Here is a 21,792-nt window from a genome sequence, read left to right as displayed (position 1 = left end):
ACAAACATGCTGATTTTTAGGAAAAAAGTGAGTATATTAAAACATGTTTTGCATATAAAAACATTTATTAAACAAAGACATTAGTATTTGTAGTTAATATATTGAATGGATTGTTTCTGGTTAAGGCTAAGATTTTGTTATGGATATTTTTAGTAAAAGTCGGACAGGTCATGGGCAATAAAGAAAAATTCACTGAAGCCTTTGACCTGTCCCTCACTTTTACTAAAAATATCCATTAGAAAATGGGAAGGGGCTGGGCATCTGCAGGGTGGCTGAGAGCTGTGTGCCTCCCACCCCTGGAGGGGGGAAGATAGGGACTCAGAGCTCCAGGGTCCCTCCCCTGCCCCGCTGTGGCAGCCGGGGAGCTGCCGGGGTACCCCCACGGCCCATGGTGGCTTTGAGCTGGGGGGCCCGCTGCATCAAATGGTAGGCGTACTTCATAACTCCCTGCTGCCGCGGAAGGCGGTGGGACCCTTCAGCTCCCAGTTGTCAGGGCTCAAGTCACGGGTTCCGTGGCGCCTCTGACAAAATCGTAGCCTATTTCTGGTAACCATATCCTTCATGATTTTAGAACTAGTAGATCACATCCTTTCTTACCAAGTTCTTATTCATAGATTGTTTTACTCTTCTAGTCTTTCCTTCAATTTCTCATCGATTTCTCAACTTTGAATGAACTATTCATTGAACTGAACTAGTTGAATGAACTGAAATGAAGAAAATACTTTCTCTACATCTGCAAAAGAGTCTACTGCTGTCAGAGGCTGGTTTGGCACGTTAACAAACTCTGGTTTCAGCTACTTAGCCCGTGACTTCCACCAGATCAGTGGTTAGACTTTATTTACAACTTTGGCAGCAAACGTGTTTGCTTAATATTGATTTTTTAAAATTGATTTAAATGATTTTAGTATAGTACATGTAGGTCTTAATATAGGCGTGTCATTTTTAATAGGTTTATTTTTAAAAAGAAAAATATATGTAATTTAGATTTTAAAAATCCATTTTTATCTACCTTGAAGAAAAGTGATTGTCGCTATTTTCTTGTGTGGAGAGCAGTGACAATTACATAAAATCTTACACAGTCTGTTTCACTCTCTTGCACTGTCTCTGCATAGGGTACAGCATATATATTACCTATTAGCTGTGCCATTCATTCTGCAGAAAATCAGTGTAGATTTCTCTGCCCTGCTTGGAAAACCCAGTTTCGTATTTGGAACCAGCTATTGGCAGCAGAGACCTTGAAAGATTTTGCTTTTCTGATAAGAATTCTTGGGAGACTGCTAATCAGGAAACTTTACTTTACTTCAGCTATAACGTGAAATAGTTGAACTAAAAACTTCAGCTTCCTCTGGGTGGGTGTGCGTGTGGTGGATCATTCAAATTCCCATAAGTCACAAATTCCTATAGTCTTGATTTTTTTTGAAAGAGGAGTCAAGAGTGAAGATTTCTGTAACTCATGTCAAAATGTGGGTTTAGAGAATGGTGTCTATCACGAGCCACTTGGTGATGGATTCACACATCCAGTGTTATAAAACATCTTGTGTCTTTCCACTTAGGCACCACGTCTTATGCCTGGTAAAAATATTTAATGTTAGCTTTCACTCACTTGGGATTTTCTGATACTTTCTTTCCCATCCCTTGACCCTCTCTGAAGGATATCCCTTTGAGGAGTCTGCTGTTTGAGAACCAGCGGGATAGTTGTGGGAGTTTTCCTATTTGGATCATAATCTCAGTAGTATCACTCCGGTTTTCCAGCAGCTGGGGCAAATAAAGTAAACAGCAGGTGTTGCATATCAGCAGGTCAGTGGTAAGGAGCAGAACAACCCCAGGTAACTTGTTATAGAGTTCCATTACTGAGGAAGGAGAAATAGTTAATCTACTTTTGATACTATCTCACATTACCTTCTCTTAAACAAACTAGGGAAATGCAACCTAGATGGAGCTACTATAAGGTGGGTGCATAACTGGTTGGAAAACCATTCCCAGAGACTAGTTATCAGTGGTTTCACAGCCTTGCTAGAAGGGTATAATGAGTGGGGTCCCATAGGGATCAGTTCTGGGTCCGGTTCTGTTCAATATCTTCATCAATGATTTAGATGATGGCATAGAGAGTACATTTATAAAGTTTGCGGATACCACCAAACTGGGAGGGGTTGCAAGTGCTTTGGTAGATAGGATTAAAATTCAAAATGATCTGGACAAACTGGAGAAGTGGTCTGAAGTCAATAGGATGAAATTCAATAAGGACAAATGCAAAGTACTCCATTTAGGAAGGAACAGTCAGTTGCACACATACAAAATGGGAAATGACTGCCTAGGCAGGAGTACTGCGGAAAGGGATCTGCGGGTCATAGTGGATCACAAGCTATATATGAGCCAACAGTGTAACGCTGTTGCAAAAAAAGGCAAACATCATTTTGGGATGTATTAGCTGGAGTATTGTAAGCAAGACACGAGAAGTAATTCTTCCTGTCTACTCTGTGCTGAGTAGGCCTCAACTTATTGTGTCCAGTTCTGGGTGCCACATTTCAGGAAGGATGTGGACAAATTGGAGAGAGTCCAGAGAAGAGCAACAAAAATGATTAAAGGTCTAGAAAACATGACCTATGAGGGAAGATTGGAAAAAATTGGGTTTGTTTAGTCTGGAAAAGAGAAGACTGAGTGGGGATATACTTTTTCAAGTATGTAAAAGGTTGTTAGAAGAAAGAGGGAGAAATATTGTTTTTCTTAACCTCTAAGGATAGGACAAGAAGCAATGGGCTTAAATTGCAGCATGGGAGGTTTAGGTTGGACATTAGGAAAAACTTCCTAAGCGTCAAGGTGGTGAAGCACTGGAATAAATTGCCTATAGAGGTTGTGGAATCTCCATCATTGGAGATTTTTAAGAGCAGATTAGAAGAATACCTGTCATGAATGGTCTGGTCTATATAATACTTAGTCCTGCCATGAGTGCAGGAGACTGGTCTAGATGACCTCTTGAGGTCCCTTCCAGTCCTATGATTCTATGCTGTTTCTCTTGCATATTTTCTCTTAACTGTTTTCACATGAAGCACCTAAGTGAGAACCTAAGCAGTTCCCAGGGATGTTTTGTGCAAGGATCTGAAAAGAAGAAAAGAAAATTCACAGCAGCTATATTATTGAAGAATTCAAAGAGGCTGCAAAAGTGCCTTTGTATAACATTGTTTTGCATCTAATACTCCCATGCTGTAGTTCTTGATTTATTCTTGCATCACTCTTCTGATCTGCTTTTCTGTAGGAGGAGTAAGGGTTGTGACTTGCTTGTTTTTCATACTCTTGCTAGAGGTAACTAGATGGTGGTGTGGCTATAGGGATGGGAAGAAGCCAATAAAAGATCAGTATGTAAATTTCTGGAGTTACTGAACTATTATGAAGATGAATCACTAACTTTGAACGGTATCTTTGTGCTCTGATCTGTATTTACATAGTATCTTTCATCAAAGGATTTCAGAGCACTTCACAGACAAGAATTAATCTCACAAGCCACTTAAGCAATAGTATATTTTATTCCCAAATTGTGAATGTTTTCCTTATGAAGTCATAAAACATGACAGAATGCATTTGAGTAAAATTAACCCATTGGGTGTATACTGTCCTTCAGTTCATATCCCTCGTTCAGAAGCTGAGTTTATGGCAACAAAGTGCCTTTCCGCACATTGACTTCGCTTGGTGACTGGAGCAGAGTATTATTGGAAGCCCATAATTAATAGATACTACACAGTTCATTCCCATTCAGCTTGCCCTTGACTTAGTTTGAAGCTGAGAAGGTTGACACCGATATCCAGATTACAACTGTAGTGTAAGAGAGAATATAGGTAATGTTCCTTTCTTTTCTTCTCTAGAGGACACTCGTTATGTTAGAAATGAGCCTGGTAGTGAAGATAGAGACTCAAGTGAGAAAATAGCAATGTTTACAGCCGGGAACTGGTTATTGTGACACTTCTGTTTTGTTCCCTGCTTTGTTACCCATTCCGTGTGGCCTTAAGCAAGTTACCTCCTTTGCCTTTTTTTTTTCTCCTCCCATGTGGAAAAGAGGGATCATAGTAGCCTACCTTGTAAAGGAGAATGAGGCTCAATTAACATTTGTAAATGTGCTTTGAAAATTACCATATATGTGCATACTTAATATAACACCATACGTTTGCCTAAAATGACAGAAGATAAGAGCTGCTTACAATCTTACCAAAGTCTGCACAAAAGAGATGGGCATGAGAAGGAAGGCATCTAGCTGACCTGACTAATTTGGTGATAAACCACTTCTTCTGAAACATTTGGAAGTTAAGGAACAATGGCAGGGCTATTAGCTTTTGCCTCCTCTCTAGCTAGCCTACAAAACTGGTTTGAACCAGGACAAATGAAAAGAACTCCTGGCAGGTTTAAAAAAACATTCTCTTGAGAGTGTATAGTTGTTTGGGAGACTATGAAACAAAAGCTGCCTGGTGGTGTTTGAAGAAATTAGGCCAGCCTAAGTTACCATCAGGGGATGGTAAACTTTTGTGCAAGATAGATTTGTGTAGAGTGTTCTGTTTTAAAATCCTTTTTCTTGAAATTCTTTGTTTCTGTTGTTCAACAATAACTTGGTAGTTAAGAAGACTGTCTGGTCACTCTTTTCACCATGGGTTACAGGCTCCCGAAGGAAAGAATTGCAGGTGCTGAACCCAGTTGGACTGGCAAAGTAAGCACAGTCAGCACATGGGATACTGTAGTCTTGGGCCCCATCTACGGAGTGGGTGAATCCTGTGATTCCACCTGAGATAAAGGCACAATGCCCAGGGAGTGAAGGAGATGTACTCAGCAAGACCAGAAAGCTGACAAAGGAGCAGCTAACCCTGGAACTGTGACAGTTTACTCACATGGATTATGTTGGTTAAATTGGCACTTGTCTTAACAGTTGCAGATTTATTATTAGTTTATATATAACTTTGTCATGTAGGCAGGAGAAGGCCTGGGTGAATAGTGAGTTTTGAGGAGAGATTTAGTGAAGAGTGAGGTGGCCTGTCACACTGGAAAGAGGGCTGCTGCGCCAGATGTAGGGCAGCAAAGACGAAGGAATGAAGTCAAGGGGTTTGTGGAAGTGGGAGGGATAGCAGGATTGAATGCATAAATCAGGAGTTTGTAAGATCATAAATTCTTCAGAGAGGGGGCCTTGTTTTCGTACCTGTCTCTAAAGTGCTTCACACACTGGTGTGATGCACAGAAATAGTAATAGGGAGGGAGGAAAGAAACTTGGACAAGAGGTGGCACCATGCAGGACCTCAAATGTGCTTGTTTGGACTTGAAACCAGTGAAGGGATTTTTGGGAGGAGAGATGAAAATCAGCTTTTAAGTAAAGTCCTATGTGGATATAAAATTTGTATCTGCATCTGATCTGCAAACATGGTCCATGGATCTCTGCAGATCTCTGCTTTTAAGTATTTTTCTAATTTTCAAAGTTTGCACTTGTAAATGTCTCTGGTACTGAATTAGAGGTATGCAGTTATTGGTGGGGAATTGAATCAGGGTTGCCTGTGGTTTCGTAGTTCAAGGTTCCGATGGTTTCCGAGTGTGTCCCATCTGCTGGTGCAAGGTATGATTTCCCAAAAGAAGAGGTATCATGTTTAAGCCCATACTCCATTTGATGTCTGCCAAAAGGCAAAGACAACAAGGAAATGTTGCTCTCTAATCTGTCTGCTGGTTGTGTAACCAGGCAGTGCATGACTTATGCCATACTGCCTCACAGTAGAATCTCTTGGAGCAGTTCAGTGTCGAAGCATTCTCCTGCTTGAACTTTGGAGATTTGCTTTGTCATTCTCTTGTTACTTTTCTGTTACTTTCATTTTCTATTTAGTCTCTAGAAATTTCCTTGAATCCTCTGTTGCGAGGGCCTGAGCATTTAAAAAAACAAAGCAAAACCCAACTCTTTGTGTGGAGTGGGGGCAGGCAGGCAGGGAGGGAGGGGTTTGTGATACCTGGACACACTGGGACAGCAAGTCTGCTTTTCTTGCATCTTATTCAGTGGGTTTTTTATTAAATGCTGCAGCAGACTCTGAATTGTTTCACAGTGGCAAAGCAAGCTGATGAAATATGACACAGGGATGGGAAGAGACTTGGCAGGAGGCCTTGATGCACAAATAGCCCACTACCCTCTGAAGTATGCTTGCAGCCAAGCAAATGGAAAACAAAATACTACAGGCTGCTTTCAGATTTGTTGCAGAATTTTCCCTCAAGATCTGTCTTTTGTTTCCTTGTTTTTTTTCCCCATCTTAGTGTAATAGTTTTATTGCTTGTGTGCTGCACACTTGGGATCAGACGTTTTAGGATGTCTGGAGATTTATCTCTGTGTGTTTATGGATGGAGAGGAGCAAGTGCTGTGTGCGGTAGTACCATATCTGGCTACTGTAATATCTTTAACCTTGGGTCAGGGTAATGTGGGGAAGAAATTTCAGTGAAGGCTGAAGTCTAGATCATGGTGTTAACCAGTTGAGTGAACAGTAACCTCTTGGCACAGCTCCATTGTGAGTTATGTAGATTTTGTTCAGTGTATAAGCAACTGGCATCTGATGATATAAAACCAAGCATTTGTCTTCCATTATTGGCTAATGTAACATGCACCCTTCCTCTAGCATTTGACTGAGCTGGCTGTTTTAAATATAGTCCTATCTTTCCTAAGTAGAAAATGCCTAGAGTTGAATAATGGCTTATAGTAGAAAATGCATTGATTGTGTGTCAGTGAAAATCTTGCATGGTGGCTATTATGATCAAAGTCTGCTCTGTGCTAGGTAAAACTTAACAATGGGAAAAAAAATCCTTAAACTGTTTGACTGCCTAAAACTATCTATTATGTCCTGCAGGACATTCCTTCAGTGTCACCTGATGCATTGGGTACATTCTCCATGACTTAAACAGGATGCAAGTTAATGCAGCCGTGATTGTGGCTAACATGTATTTAAACCTAAGCTCTCTATCCCCTCTTCCCCCAGTCCTGATAGCTTTTATAGACATACGTAATTTTCATATAAGATAGTTACTCCTTTTGCCTTAAGCAGTTAGCTAGTTTTGGGGGACTTGTGTCTAGTGTGCTGTTTCCATTATGAGGGGAGATTGATGATAGGTAACTCTTTGCAACTCTGTTTATTTAAAAAGAACATCAGAACAGCCATACTGGGTCAGACCAATCGTCCATCTAGCCTAGTATCCTATCTTCCAATAGTGGTTAGTATTGGGTGCTTCTGGCAGTTGGAGGTTTAGGGACACCCAAAGCATCAGGGTTGTGTCCCTGACTATTTTGGCTAATAGCCATTGATGGAGTTATCTTCCATGAATTTAGGTAATTCTTCTTTGAACCCAGCTATACTTTAGGCCTTCAAATGCCCCATGGCAATGAGTTCCACAGGTTGGTTGTGCATTGTGTGAAGAAGTACTTCCATATGTTTGTTTTAAATCTGCTGTCTATTGACTTCATTGGGCGACCCCTAGTTCTTGTGTTGTGCAAAGGGGTAAATAACATTTCACCATTCGCTTTCTCTACACCGTTCATGATTTTACAGACTTCTATCAATCTCTTAATCATCTCTTTTCTAAGGTGACCGGTTCCGGCCTTATTAGGCTCTGTCTACACTAACACTTATTTTGGTATAACTTACGTAGCTTAGGGATGTGAATAAGCTACCCCCACCAAGTGACATAAGTTACGCCAACCTAAGCACCGATGTAGACATTGCTATGTTGGCACTCGTTGGGAGTGGATTAAGTCAATGGGAGAGCTCTCTGTCAGCTTGGTGCAGGTGCAGCTGTGCCACTTAAGCTCTTTGGTGTAGTCATAACCTCAATCTCTCTCCATATGGAAGCTGTTCCATACTCCTGATCTTTTTTTGTACCTTTGCCAATTCTAATGTACTTTTTTTTGGTGATGAATGTACACAAACTTCTGCTTCCTTGAACACATCAGAAATCAAACAGGAGGCAGTTGCTTTGCTCACTGCTCCTAGCCTCTCTTCAGTCACTACCCAAAAAGCCCTTTCTTTGCTTTCTGTCAGGGTCATGCTGCAAGTGCTTCTCTTTCTGTTTCTTTGTCTTTCTGGCAAGCTTCTCTTTACCTGTTCTTTGGGTGGTTCTGCTTACAGACCCACACATTCTACACCAAACAATATCCAGCCTCCTTGCATTTGCATTCTGCTCCCAGTGAAGCCTCTCTACTTGCAAAGGTCAGCTTCTGACAGGCCTTGCAGGTGGCCTGTGTGTTTGAGTGGTAGCTCCTATGGACTCCTCTATTTTAATCCAAAGAGAAGCTTAACTGCTTCTTACCTGTATTCTGAATGAGGGGCAACTGTTGCACCCAACATCTTCAATAAAGCTTCACCCAACCTCCATTGCAACAGTACCTTTTACCCAAGGATCTTTCAGCATTGAAAACTCTCACAATGTGCCTGCGAGGTATTAGTCTGTTTTAGATGGGTAAACTGAGAGGTTAAGTGACTTGCCAGACGCTCACATAGTGAGTTAATAATGTAACCTGGAATTGAAGCTAGGAGTTCTGAATCCTCAGCCCATCCTTTGACATTTATTTTGAAGTTGCTGATCAAATGACTTTATAAAATAAGTATTCACTATGGCTCTAGAGGCCACAACATTGAATAGTGCTCCAAGATGTGTGTACTGCTGCAAGCTTCTACCATCACCTGATCTATGGCATGTTACGTACACTCTGTCTGAAATAGATAATAAGCTCCGTGGTGCTGGGACAGTGTTCAGGATTGAGTATGCTGTCAGCAGTAAATAAATAGGCTCCTTGACTGGAATTCCTGCCATTCTGTGTCTAACCATGTATTTTGAAAGCAGCAGGGCCTGTATCCTAGCGATCCAGCAATTATACCATTTTGGTCTTGAGAATTGAGTAATCACGCATGTATGTTTTTGTGTTTCATCCATCCCATACAGCCAGACGATCAGAAGATCTTGTACTCCAAAATTAACCTAACGGAGCTAATGCTCTTTAATTTTTTTCTTTAGCTTTAAGAGATGGAATATATAAACCTTTTGAGTGACCTGATTCAACGGGTCTGTACTTAAGGCTGCATTCTGTTTTGCTTTCCAGGAACCTACAAGCAGCCATTGGAGCCTACTATGACTTCGAGAGTCCGAACATCAATGTGCCCTCCATGTCCTTCGTTGAAGATGTTACCATAGGAGAAGGGGAGTCCATCCCTCCTGATACCCAGTTTACAAAAACATGGAGAATACAAAATACAGGTAAATGGGGGGTAAATCTTTCCTTTTTCATTGAACTGAACTGGAAACTTCATAGAAACAAAGATCCACTTGTTCAAAATGATTTTTTATTCTGCAGGAGTAAAGTTATTTCATATCAAGGTGTTAATGAAGGGGGGGGGGCTTTCAAAGACACAAGGGGAAGCTAAGTGCCCAAATAGCATTAAAATACCTTTTTGGTGCCTTTGAAAATGTTCATCTTTTTGGACACTGACGTTTGGGCAAAATGGAAGCATGTTATGTTGACAGGTGAGGAGCTGTAATTTCTGTCTTATCTACCTTAACTCCCCAAGGAAGCTTAGAGTCTGAAGATGTTGTAATGCCACGGCCAGTATATAGGTTAGAAAGAAAAGAAAGCAAATGTGCTGTGATGTGATATCTGCTTCCCAGCTCCTTCCTCTTCTACCTTCCTCACTGTCTTTCCGAGGAGGGTTGTGTTGGAGATAACATGACAGGATAGAGCCAGATGGTGTCTATATTGGTTTAGAAGGACTTTACAACCTCTTTTTTTCAGTCCCAAGCTCAATCACTTCAGCAGTTTCCATCCCTCTAAACTGGGTTGATATTTTCTGTTCCCTTCATTAGTACATTAGTTTCTTGGGTGTACTTACTTTGAGCTCTTTCTAAGAACAGTAGCCTGGTAGCACCATTGTATTTATGGGGATGTTTGTTTTCCTGTTCAGACCTTCTGTTTTGACTGTTGGATATCCTGAACTTTTCAAACTCAGAGGACAAGGAATTTGTGTTGCAAATTCTATCTGAAAGTAAAACCATGTGATGTAGAAGTGATCCTAAAATAGTTCAGCTGTTTCTGTTGATGGAATTCTTTATTCTTCTGTCCTTATGCTGTGTGCTTCACTTAGGAAGGGGTATTTAATTGGGATGATAGTTGTATTGGAACAACTCTCTAGGAACAGATTTAGCTTTACTATAGTGAATGGAGTGAGTGGTGCTCTGGAGCCAGATGTACACCACTGAAATCAGTAGCCTTGCCACAGACTGGAACTGGAGCATGATCAGTCCTTGTATGGGAACAGTGTTATCCAAAATTCTGATTCAGACAGATGTACGTGACCAGTTACGGTGTTCAGTGGTCTTTTGAGTTCCTGTCTCTTCCTACAGAATTTACTAAGTAAAGATAAAATACAAAGGAAGTTATTTTCTTAGGTATCATTCAGTACAGGATTCCTAATTTTCAATCTTTTCTGTCACTTAAAGGCTCTTCTAATCAGAATCTCTTCCAGCAAGAGGATAGAAAGAGTTTACCTTTAAAAAGGGATATTTTTCAGCAAATGAACTCAGCCCGTTTAAAATCAGAATTGTTTTATTTAAACTCCTTGAAACTTATGAGCAGCCAGTATGTTAGAATTGCACTGCATTCTTTTTTTGATGTGTTCCGTACACCGTCCCTTCAATTAACTGTGGGGCACTTTATAGAACCCATGAGAGTGTCAAGAAATCAGCGGAGGTGATGCAACTCTGAGAGGAGATGGTGTAAGCTCAGACTAAATTACTCTCATTGCAAGGCTGTGACAGTTGCAATTCTATTAAAATGGTGTGAATTGTGTGAAATTAGGAACAGAGTAATCTTGTGGCAGTTCCTAGAGGAGAGGATGTGATGCAAGTTTATGGAGACAACATTCCAGCGTGAGATGAGCCAAAACAGTCATCTCCGTGTGAGTCTGAAGTGAGGCCAGGCAAAATAAACTCTTAGCGCTTATCTACTGAGATGTAATTATGGGAGGAAAATGAGATCTGTGGATTCAAAGGGAGATAATACTTTGTCCTCGAGTGCTGCAGTGACTGGCTGTCGTGTGAGTAGTTGTGTGTATCTGAATTTAATTATCATGCTTTTGCTGCTTCTGTGCAGAAGAATGATAGCATAACAAGGACTAATGTTCTTAATCGTGTATGAGCAAATTACAGCTGTGTTAAAAATCATAAATGACTCTTCTTCCACAGAGTTTGGAGCACTGTATAGTAATATGCTAAACATTATAAAACAAATGGTTATTAAACCCCACCATCCTAAAAACTTAGACTTGGGTACAGGACATAAGGGCAAGAAGTGAGGTAAAGATAGACTCAACACTTCATAGGCTGGCGATCATATGAAAAAACACCAATTGCAGGGAGAGGATTTAGGTGTCATATTGGACTTTCCTGTGTGTATTTGGTGGCTGTTTGGGTAAAATGGAAAAGTGACTGTTGAGCACTTTATTTCTAATGTGCAAAACTATTTGGCAAATCTGTACATTTACTATGTGTATAATGTATGGACAATTAGTGTCAAATACAAGACATTCTTGACAAATGATTACGGATAGATCCAGGGGGAACAAGTTTTTCATCTTGGCAACCCCCATGGCAAAGGCACTATAATCTTCTCAGCAGTTGAGGTGAAGTTTCCTAAAAGTCCAGGTCCTGTGTAAGCTTCAGAACCCTTCAGGATGAGGCTGGAAAATACTAGCTCCAAATGAAATCCCCATATGTGAGATCTACTGTTGACTGACAGACCTGTTCCTAGTAACTAAAAACCCTTTGCTTCCCCCGTCCTCATTTTCTTGGTTTTTTTCCTTTGGTTTTTATGATTAAATCATAAAATCCCTCCCATAAGTAACAGATGTGTCGTAATGAAAACTTGGATTTTCAGTTTCTTAAAAAAAAAAAAAATCTAGATAATTGTTAGATTCAGTGAATTTTATGTTGTCTTTAAAATTTGTTTCCCTTCCTAAAGTCCTTGGGTCTTGTAGGATGTGGGCAGGGAGTTGAAGGAAACAGTTTCAACTTAGAATTCCTTGGTTTTTGTGGCTTCCTGTCAAAACCAAACTTTGTTTTGGCTTCCACCAGGGTTAAAGCATTACTTTCTTTTGTAAATTTTGGTTATAACAATACTTCGGCTTATCCACAAAGGCCAGACCACACCGTTACAACTTGGTTTAGCTTCGATCCACGATTAACTATCGTTTTTGTGGTGGTGGTTGTATTGTGCAGCTTAGGCCAGTGTCTTACATTTAAAAATTATTTCAATTAATATTTAATATCCAAGGACTGGAATGTTCAAGATTAGCTCTTGCTAGGTAGATGATGAAGTGAAGCCAAGATTCTTAATGATCCTGCAGGAACCCTTGATTAAATGACTTCAGTTCTAAAACATGAAAAAAACAGAGTGAGGCATCGCTTTGAGGGATTTGGTGTGGCAGACCTGCTTTCTATCTGATGCAGAGAGCAGAGCTGTTGTGTACTCAGTTTGTTGAACAGGTCAATTAGAGTTCTGTAAGCATATAGTTCTGTTTATGAATAAACTGTTTCAGGCAGGGACTTTTTGCTTGTTGTCAAAAACTAAGGTCCAGTCCTCTTGCAGTGTGATAGTCTTTTTGCAGGCTCGCCAATCTTGTATAATAGGACTAAAGAATCACCCCGATTCAACGGACTTACTTCCATATCCCAGTCTACCTCTAGCTGCTGCAAGCTCCTTTGGACAGTTACTGCAATCTATCATCTCCTGAGAAATGCATGTACTGAAATAGAATGACATAATCATCATTTCATTTTAATGGTGCTTATCAGCTATAGCACTCTAAGCACATGGCAAACTTAAAGCCATTAAAACTGATAAAAATCATATATTATTTAAACGGAAACCATGTGGCCAGGTTGCACACCCTTTCACACAAAAGTCGCCATACTCCATAACTCCCACACATCACAACATAAGGCCTGCTAATCGCTCAGATCTTCCTTTTCCAAGTGTCCCCAACCTTCGTGCTGTTTCTAACTGTAGCTGGGTCCAAAGATAGCTGCCCTGATCTCATTTCAACTATTGCACACTGATACTTCCTCAGTTGATGGGTTTCTTTCTAGGTCCAAACCCTACAAATAATGATTCGCTGCCATGCCCTTACGGCAGTACCTCCAGAGAATAGATTCTTCCATAAAGTCAGCTATCTCAAGGAATGCTCCTACAAGCTGTCCCTTGGTCACTAATACCTATCCAGAATTGCCATCTCAGCATAGGCTTGCAATAATCATATATATCTGTCCAAGTTTCTCTGCAGCTCACGGACAACCCTAAACTGCTCTCATTAACTTATAGCAAGCAAAATGCAATTGCTACAGCCCAGAAACCAGATTTATCAGTCCAGCTCATATCATGGTCTCAGAGAGAGCATCCAAATGCCATGTTGGCACTGATATTCACACACCCACTGGAGCCATGCTCTATAACTCTTTCAAAGCCATTCTCCACAATTTTTCCATCTCTCCATCCCCTCCTCTTTTGCCATTGCATGAAACTGCTGCATCTGCCCTCAAATGAGCTCTTGTGTGTACAGCAAATACCACCTTTCTCCATTCCTTCATGCTATATACAACATCAGCCCCTAGAACTTCAGTCTAAACTTGGATCTCAGTGTACACTGTCAGAGTTCAACCACACCATCAAGGAGCTGGGAGGGGCTCACTGCAGAAAGGAGAAATAAAACAATATAGAAGATGTTATTTCTAGTTCATAAGTCTACAAACAGGGAGAACAAAAGCATTTGCTCTTCCCAAGACTGCCAACAAACTGAAAAAGGAATGTGACACCCTGGCAGAAAATGTCTCATGTTTCCCATTAAAATATATTCAGTTATGAGACTGGGAGGGAGGGGACAAAAACGGTAAAATTAAGATGAAAAACTAGCTGGTCATCTTCATTGAGTGCTACATGTGTCCCCAATGTGGCTAAAGTGCAGTGGAATGTGTCATCACGGGTCTCTCACTCAGATATGTTGCGTTTCAGAGTAGCAGCTGTGTTAGTCTGTATTCACAAAAAAAAAGGAGTACTTGTGGCACCTTAGAGACTAACAAATTTATTTGAGCATAAGCTTTCGTGAGCTACAGCTCACTTCATCGGAATGCATCTGATGAAGTGAGCTGTAGCTCACGAAAGCTTATGTTCAAATAAATTTGTTAGTCTCTAAGGTGCCACAAGTACTCCTTTTTTTTTTTTCAGATATGTTGATTATTATTGGCCTTTGTTAAACCACGGCTCTGGGTTTCTCAATTTTTAAAGGACTTGTGCATATTTTACAGGTCTTTCCTTGCAGTTGGTCACATGCTGGAACAGTTATGCTTTGTATGAAAATCTTTCTCTCCCTTTGCTGTTGTTTGAGAAAACTTGGCTAGGCTGGTATCTGTTAGCCAACTTGGAATCTCCTTGACTGTTCAACAGAGCAGTGTAACTCTTTTAATAAAATGTTTATCTACTCATTCAGGCATTTGCCAGAAAAGAAGCAGATGCGAAGTTGCTACAGTTGCATTGTCACTGACACTTTTTAATACCTTTTTCTGCTCAATCAGGGACAGAGGCATGGCCCCCAGGGGTTTGTCTTAAGTACGTCGGGGGAGACCAGTTTGGCCACGTAAACATGGTGATGGTCAGGTCGCTAGAGCCCCAGGAGATTGCAGATGTCAGCGTTCAGATGTGCAGCCCCAGCACAGCGGGAATGTATCAGGGACAGTGGCGCATGTGCACTGCTACAGGACTCTATTATGGAGGTAAGTTATTCCTCTCTTTGTAGTTCTCTCCTATTTGTAATGCTCCCAAACCGTAGAAGATAGGAGCCTTCATTCTTATATTGCTGTTGGCCAAATATTTGCTGGTATCCCAGTCACCCTTCTAATATCCAAATGATAATCTAGAGGTACTGTAAATTTTATTCCTGTGTGTTTTATTGGAATGCACTTTAGAAAATCATGCAGATTAGTTAGGCACCAAAGTATGGACTTTGAATTCAATGGTTTATCTAAACTAGGAGGTTGTGCTGATTTTACTATAATCCTGCCCTCTTTCCCCCAGTTTGGGTGCAGTTAGAATAGCACAGAAATATTTTACGCTGCATGGCTATTCCTATACAGGAATAGCTATAGCTACACTGATTATGATGATCTGGACAAACTGGAGAAATGGTCTGAAGTCAATAGGATGAAATTCAATAAGGACAAATGCAAAGTACTCCATTTAGGAAGGAACAATCAGTTGCACACACACAAAATGGGAAATGACCTCCTAGGAAGGAGTATTGCAGAAGGGATCTGGGGGTCATAGTGAGTCAACAGTGTAACCCTGTTACAAAAAAATGAACATCATTCTGGGATGTATTAGCAGGAGTGTTGTAAACAAGACATGAGAAGTAATTCTTCCGCTCTACTCTGTGCTGATTAGGCCTCACCTGGAGCATTGTTTCCAGTTCTGGGTGCCACATTTCAGAAAGGATGTGGACAAATTGGAGAGAGTCCAGGGAAGAGCAATAAAAATTATTAAAGGTCTAGAAAACATGATCTATGAGGGAAGATTGAAAAAATTGGGTTTGTTTAGTCTGGAAAAGAGAAGATTGAGGGGGGTCATAATAAAAGTTTCAAGTATGTAAAAGGTTGTTAGGAGGAGGAGGGAGAAACATTGTTTTTCTTAACCTCTAAGGTTAGGACAAGAAGCAATGGGCTTAAATTGCAGCAAGGGAGGTTTAGGCTGGACATTAGGAAAAACTGCCTAAGTGTCAAGGTGGTTAAGCACTGGAATAAGTTGCCTAGGGAGGTTGTGGAATCTCCATTATTGGAGTTTTTTAAGAGCAGGTTAGACAGATACCTGTCAGGAATGGTCTAGTCTAGATAATACTTAGTTCTGCCATGAGTGCAGGAGACTGGACTAGATGACCTCTCGAGGTCCCTTCCAGTCCTATGATTCTGTGATTTAAGGCTGTCCACATTTGTTATACTGGTAAAACATAAATTGTTAAAAATAAATAAATTGAAAAAAACAATCACACCCTTAATCAAAATAGTTAAGCCAGTAAAACCTAAATGTAAACCAGCCCTAACTTCATGCATCCAGTTTTGGAAAACGTGGCCTGTATTTGGAAAGTACCTAAGATATTTTGGGCCCCACCTGAATAATAAATAACCCACTGACCTCTTCTGCAGGACACTTCACTCCTTTAAGATTTGCACTGAACCTTCACTGGTACTAATGGCTAGCGAGAACATTGCTAACAAGATTTTCATGATTTTTTTTTTTTTGGCAATTAGAGTGCCCTAACTGCATGGGGTCAAATGAGAGAGATTAGCACCATGGGACAAAATAATTATCCTCTTCAAAAAGTACATGCTTATTGAGAACTATCAGCAGATCTGAGCTGTCTTTGGAGGGGATGTAATTTATACCTGAAATGAGAGGATAGCTTTCTCTCCTGCTTTTATTTCAGTTCAGGATGTCTACATAACTGCAGTTGTCTTTGTTCTTGCAGAGCTATGTAAGAGCATGTGACTTTTATTTTTGAAGGTCATTAGAAGTAAAGTGTAGGGTAAAGGTGTTAAATCGTCTTTATTTGCTTTTTTTTCATCTATAGCTCTTTCTGATATTTACATTCCTCAGTTAGAAACATGAGTGGTGTCATATCAAATCAGACCCATCAAGAGTGATAACTTGCTTCCAAGGAAGATCCAGCCCCATAATTTATAGCCAGTTCAGTGTTGTACACAGTGTGTGGAATTCTTTCCTGATCCATCTGCATGATTGGATAGTGCTGTGAAGCATGGTTTGATTACCCCTATTTTCGCTGGGATAACTACAGATGTGTTGGTCATAAAATTACTAATGCTTGGAATGTGGGAGTAATTTTATTTGTAGAAGCATTCTTTTGTCTTTGTTTCTCCAAGCGTGGGGTATCTAGAGAGGAAATTTGCTTTCCTGTGGTGATCTCTGCATATATTTTTAGATCCCTACTCATGTATTAGTTTCTTCCCTGTTAGATTTTTTTAAATGATATGGTGCTTTAATTCCCTTTTTTTAAAATGTTGGTAATGGAGCTGGCTTTTACCAGTTGGTATCCTTCCAGATATGTGAAGCATACCTAATTTTGACTAGCCCAATGTGTGTGTATTGGGAAGAGAATTTGCCATCCCTCAGTTTCCCTCCCTGCCTAAACCCACCCTCAAGATATTAAAACAATCATTCCTCCCTAAAGAGGATTGGAATTGGCTTCCTCTGGAGTGCAGTGCTACTTAAGAGCATTAATCAGAGGGTTTTTTCAAAATAACAAACAGTGCTTCTCCTGGAACTAAATGTGCTACTTCCACAGCTCTCCCAGCCCCTCAGGATCTAGGGGGCTCCAAATTTGAGTTCAGATGACCCTAAATTACTGGGCTGGCATTGAGATTCTCAATTTTTTTGGCTATCTAACTTGCAAGTCGCATGCCTGAGACTTTTAACCCATGAATGAAACTGTTTTAATGCTAATACAAAGCCATAACAATTGCAAATAAATCGTACCAGTTGGGTTGGGAAAAGCAATGAAAACTGGAGTAATGGAAATAATGATTAGTTCTGCCTTGAGTGCTTGTTCATGTCAATTCCAATCAGGTGTGCGCATGCGCATGGCAGCCAGAAGATTTTTCCCCTAGCAGTGTTCATTGGGTCGGTCCAGGTGCCCCTGGAGTGTTGCCATCATGGTGTGCAATATAGGGCCCTACCCACCCGCCCACCCCTCAGTTCCTTCATACTACCAGTGACGGTTAGCTGGAACTTTCCCTGGCTCTTGTTCTGACAAGCGCATTTGGCAGTCTGTATATAGTTAGTGTTAACTAAGTAAAGTAAAAAGAAAAGGAGTACTCGTGGCACCTTAGAGACTAACAAATTTATTTGAGCATAAGCTTTTGTGAGCTACAGCTCACTTCATCGGATGCATTTGGTGGAAAATACAGAGGGGAGATTCCACCGAATGCATCCGATGAAGTGAGCTGTAGCTCACGAAAGCTTATGCTCTAATAAATTTGTTAGTCTCTAAGGTGCCACGAGTACTCCTTTTCTTTTTGCGAATACAAACTAACATGGGTGCTATTCTGAAACCTAAGTAAAGTACTTACTAACTACTACTTAAGTTTCCTTTGGAGGTGTTTCCCCTCCAGCTCTATCCCTTCGCTAGGGCATGCTGCGGCCTCCTGGCTTCAAAGCCTGTGAGGTCTGCGGCAAGTGTATGCCCAGAAGCGATCCTCACACTTGGTGTTTGAAGTGTTTGGTGGAGAGCCATCAAAAGGATCGCTGTAGGATCTGCAGAGGGTTTCGCCCCAGGACACTGAAAGATAAGAGATCAGCGCCTGAAGATCCTACTAATGGAAGCGGCACTCAGGCCTCAGTCCGACCCCAGGTCGGCGGACCCAGTGCCGAGTACCTCCTCCTTAGTATGCAGTGCCCCGGCACCATCGACTCTGGGATCGGTGCTGAGTAAAAACAAGGACTCTCGGCACCATCATGGCTCCATTCATGCAGAAGAAGAGGAGGCCGGAGAGGGGTTTTCTCCCCTCCCCTCCCCCCCCCCTCCCCCGCTAGAGCCAGGGAGCTGGCTGTTGTAATACCAGAGTCTGGCCACGCTACTTCAGCCTTCCTGCCAGAGACGGTTGCCACGACTCCTGCCCCCGTGGAAGGGCGGTCAAGTCCTGACCCTTTTTGCTTGCTGAGGCTGAGCTGACTACTACACCTCCCGTCGACCCCAGAGGTGTTTGAGGCAGCACATGGCTCCAGCTCATGGCACCATTCTCCCTGCCTGGATGGGAGAGGTTGCTGGCACTAGTCGCTCCCCCCGCACTGTCAAGGGGAAAGCCTGCAATGATGGCCTGGTGGTCTCCATCCCCGGTGCTGCTTCCCGGTGCCAGAAATGGGTCAGAAGCCTAGTCGGTCCCCAAGCCCTCGGCATGGAACCTCAGAGCCTCAAAGTACTGCTCCTCCATGGTCCTCCTTTTTTGGGACCTCGGAGTCGGACTCCTATCAATCTCAAAGGAACAGAAGTAGACAGTCCAGGTCATCACGAGACCAGCACCGTTACCCGGCACCGTGGCCCATGCAGTGGCAGCCCCTGGCCCTTTTTGACTCCCTGGGCCTTTCGCCAAGGCCAAGGGCAGAGCCAAGTGTCTCATTCTAGGGTGTTGTCTGTGCCCGTAGCCACTTTCTTACAGCCTCCGACACCGTCTGCGTCAGCAGGATCAAGGGTAGCTCCATTGCTTCCTGATGCCATCATCCCAACCATTGCAGCACTGGCGTCGGCTACTCCAGCCCCACGGTATCAGCACTGATGTCCTTGGCACTGACAGCTCCAACACCATTGATTCCAGCTTTGACAACTTTGGCACTGGTGGACTTGGCATCGACGTATACAGCTCTGGCACAGAGGACTATGGCACAGTTCGTGTTGGCTCCAGCCCAGGATCCCCAAGCACCGCGGGATCCCTTGGGTGCGGAGGGAAGAGAGCAGCCCCTCCTTGCGGGTGTCTCTTCCTTTCCAGATGAAGCGCTGGCAAGCACTTCGGTAGCCCTGGCCCTGGAGGGCAACAAGGTCCTACAGCAGTAGTTGAGGGTTGCCCAGGGCCTGGGCATTCAGGCGTAGCTGGTAATGGAGGATGCAGATCCCGTGGTGGATATCCTCACCCCCTCCAGACCAGCACATATTGCCCTACCCGTCATAAAAATCATTGCCAACACCACAAAAACCTTGTTCCAGACCCCGGCTGCATTGCCCACTATGGCTAATGCAATGAAAGACCCTATTTTGTGCTGTCCAGGGGCTACGAGCACTTGTATACCCATCCTCCACCAGATTCCTTGGTTGTGGACGCTGCTAACCAACGCAAGCACCAGGGCTACCCAGGCCCCTTCCCAAAGAATCGGGAGGCGAAATTACTCGACCTTTTGGTAAAAAGGTCTACTCCACTGGTGGCTTGCAGCTCCACATTTCTAATTAGCCAGCCATTGTCAGTGAGTACTGCTACAATACACGCGGGGCAATGGCAAAGTTCGCAGAGCTGCTGCTGCAGGACTCCCATGCCGAATTCTCGGCCCTGGTGGAGGAGGGCAAGCTCAATTCCCGAGCTTTGTTGCAGGCCACTCTGGACGGGGCTGATGCAGCCACTCAGGTGATGACTACCGGGATTGCCATGAGAAGGGGCTCCTTGCTCCAGGTATCAGGCGTGCCATACGAGGTCCAGAAGACCACTCAGGATCTCCCCTTTGACAGTGTGACTCTGTGTTTTGAAAAGATGGATAAAAGGCTACATAGCCTAAAACACAGGTTCTCAAACAGTGGTCCGCAGATCACCAGTGGTCTGTGAGTTCCGTTCAGGTGGTCCGTGGATAGTTCCCTCTGAGGTGCGTGCTGGGCAGCCGTACATGAGAGAATGAAGGGCCACCCACCTAATTAGTGGAGCTGCATAGATGTGGCTCCACTAATTTGGTGCCTGGACCCTGGAGAAGACGCACCATGTACGGTGAGTTGGTGGCCTTGGGGGGAATACGGGGTAGATGGGAGGGGGCAGTAAGGTGAGAAGAGGGGGTGGAGGGAATTTGGCATGTGCAAGGCTGCGGTGACCAGAGAAAGAGGCAACTTTCCCCAGCTCCAGGGCTGCGGCTGCCAGAGAGAAATAGCCCTCCTTCCCAGCCTCAGCTCAGTGGCTGCTGTGGTGGGGGAGAGACACTCACCTTCCCAGCTCCAGCTCGGGGAATGCTGCAGTGGAGGAGAGAGGGCACGTCCGTCATATTAGAAAGATAAGGCTACTGATATTAAAATATGAGTTGTGTGCTTTTATTTGTAGAACAAAAAAAGTTAAGGTGTGATTTTTTTTTTTTTTTTTTTTTTTTTTTTTTTTAATATATAGCGCTTTTATCCAAAGGGCTTTACAATAGTTAGCTAATTGTAGAAACAACATTTGGAAAGATCATTAAGTGGTCTGCTGAGACCTTCAGCAATTTTCAAGTGGTGCACAAAAGAAAGTTTGAGAACCACTGGCCTCAAGAGACACCCTCAAATCGCTGGGCCTCCATACCCCTGCCATGCAGTGGAGGCATTTTAGGCCACAATCTCCTCTGCGGTTCTACCAACCGCAGAACTGGCAGGATGGCTCACGGAGGAAAAACAGGAGCAGCAGGAAGAAGCCTTACCCGTCCTCAGGCCAGAGCTCTGGCCCGTCCAAACTTTCATCCGGTCAGAAGCAGGCCTTTTGAAGATGCGAACGAGGATGATGCACCAGAACTTAAACTGGATCCATTCCACCTTAACTTCTTGTCCTGACTATCCCCTTTCTACCTTGTGTGGGCCCGTATCACATCGGTGCACTCACTCCTATTACTAGGAGCAGTGAAAGAGGTTGATCAGGAGCTGAAGGGCAAAGGTTTCTATTCCCAGTATTTCCTAATACTGAAAGCCAAAGGTGGGCTCAGGCCCATCCTAGACCTGCAAGAGCTCAACAAGTTAATGAGGAAACTCAAGTTTCACATGGTCTCTTTGACCTCCATCATCCCTTCCTTGGATCCAGGGGACTGGTATTCCGCCTTCATCTTGAAGGACGTGTACCTTCATACAGCAATTACACCCTCCCACAGAAGGTAACTCAAGTTTGTGGTGAGCAACAAAAACTACTAGTTCACAGTCCTCCTGTTTGGCCTGTCAGCGGGTCTCGTGTTTTACCAAATGCATGGCAGTCGTGGCTGTGTTCCTGCACAGGCGG

The 21,792-nt window shown here is 42.8% G+C and overlaps 1 protein-coding gene across 7 annotated transcripts in view; it reads left to right on the top strand.

Annotated features, from left to right (window-relative positions):
* ILRUN (inflammation and lipid regulator with UBA-like and NBR1-like domains) overlaps positions 1-21,792 on the top strand; it is a 53,281-nt gene that overhangs the window by 13,209 nt on the left and 18,280 nt on the right. For 6 of the 7 annotated variants that reach the window (XR_005289814.2, XR_006276436.1, XR_006276437.1 and 3 more), the window contains exons 2-3: positions 9,089-9,243; positions 14,605-14,802. Coding sequence is in view for 4 of the 7 variants with exons in the window: in XM_038379613.2 (XP_038235541.1) it covers positions 9,089-9,243; positions 14,605-14,802 (353 nt within the window). In the remaining 3 variants the exon portion in view is untranslated. Of the gene's footprint in view, positions 1-8,770; positions 8,900-9,088; positions 9,244-14,604; positions 14,803-21,792 lie in introns of those variants that run through there. The other variant, XM_038379615.2, reaches the window with a different exon arrangement.

The sequence above is a fragment of the Dermochelys coriacea genome, chromosome 21 (genome assembly GCF_009764565.3).
Source record: "Dermochelys coriacea isolate rDerCor1 chromosome 21, rDerCor1.pri.v4, whole genome shotgun sequence".
Taxonomy (NCBI): Eukaryota; Metazoa; Chordata; order Testudines; family Dermochelyidae; genus Dermochelys; species Dermochelys coriacea.
Note: the sequence above shows the minus strand (reverse complement) of the source record. Positions and strands in the feature narration are given on the sequence as shown.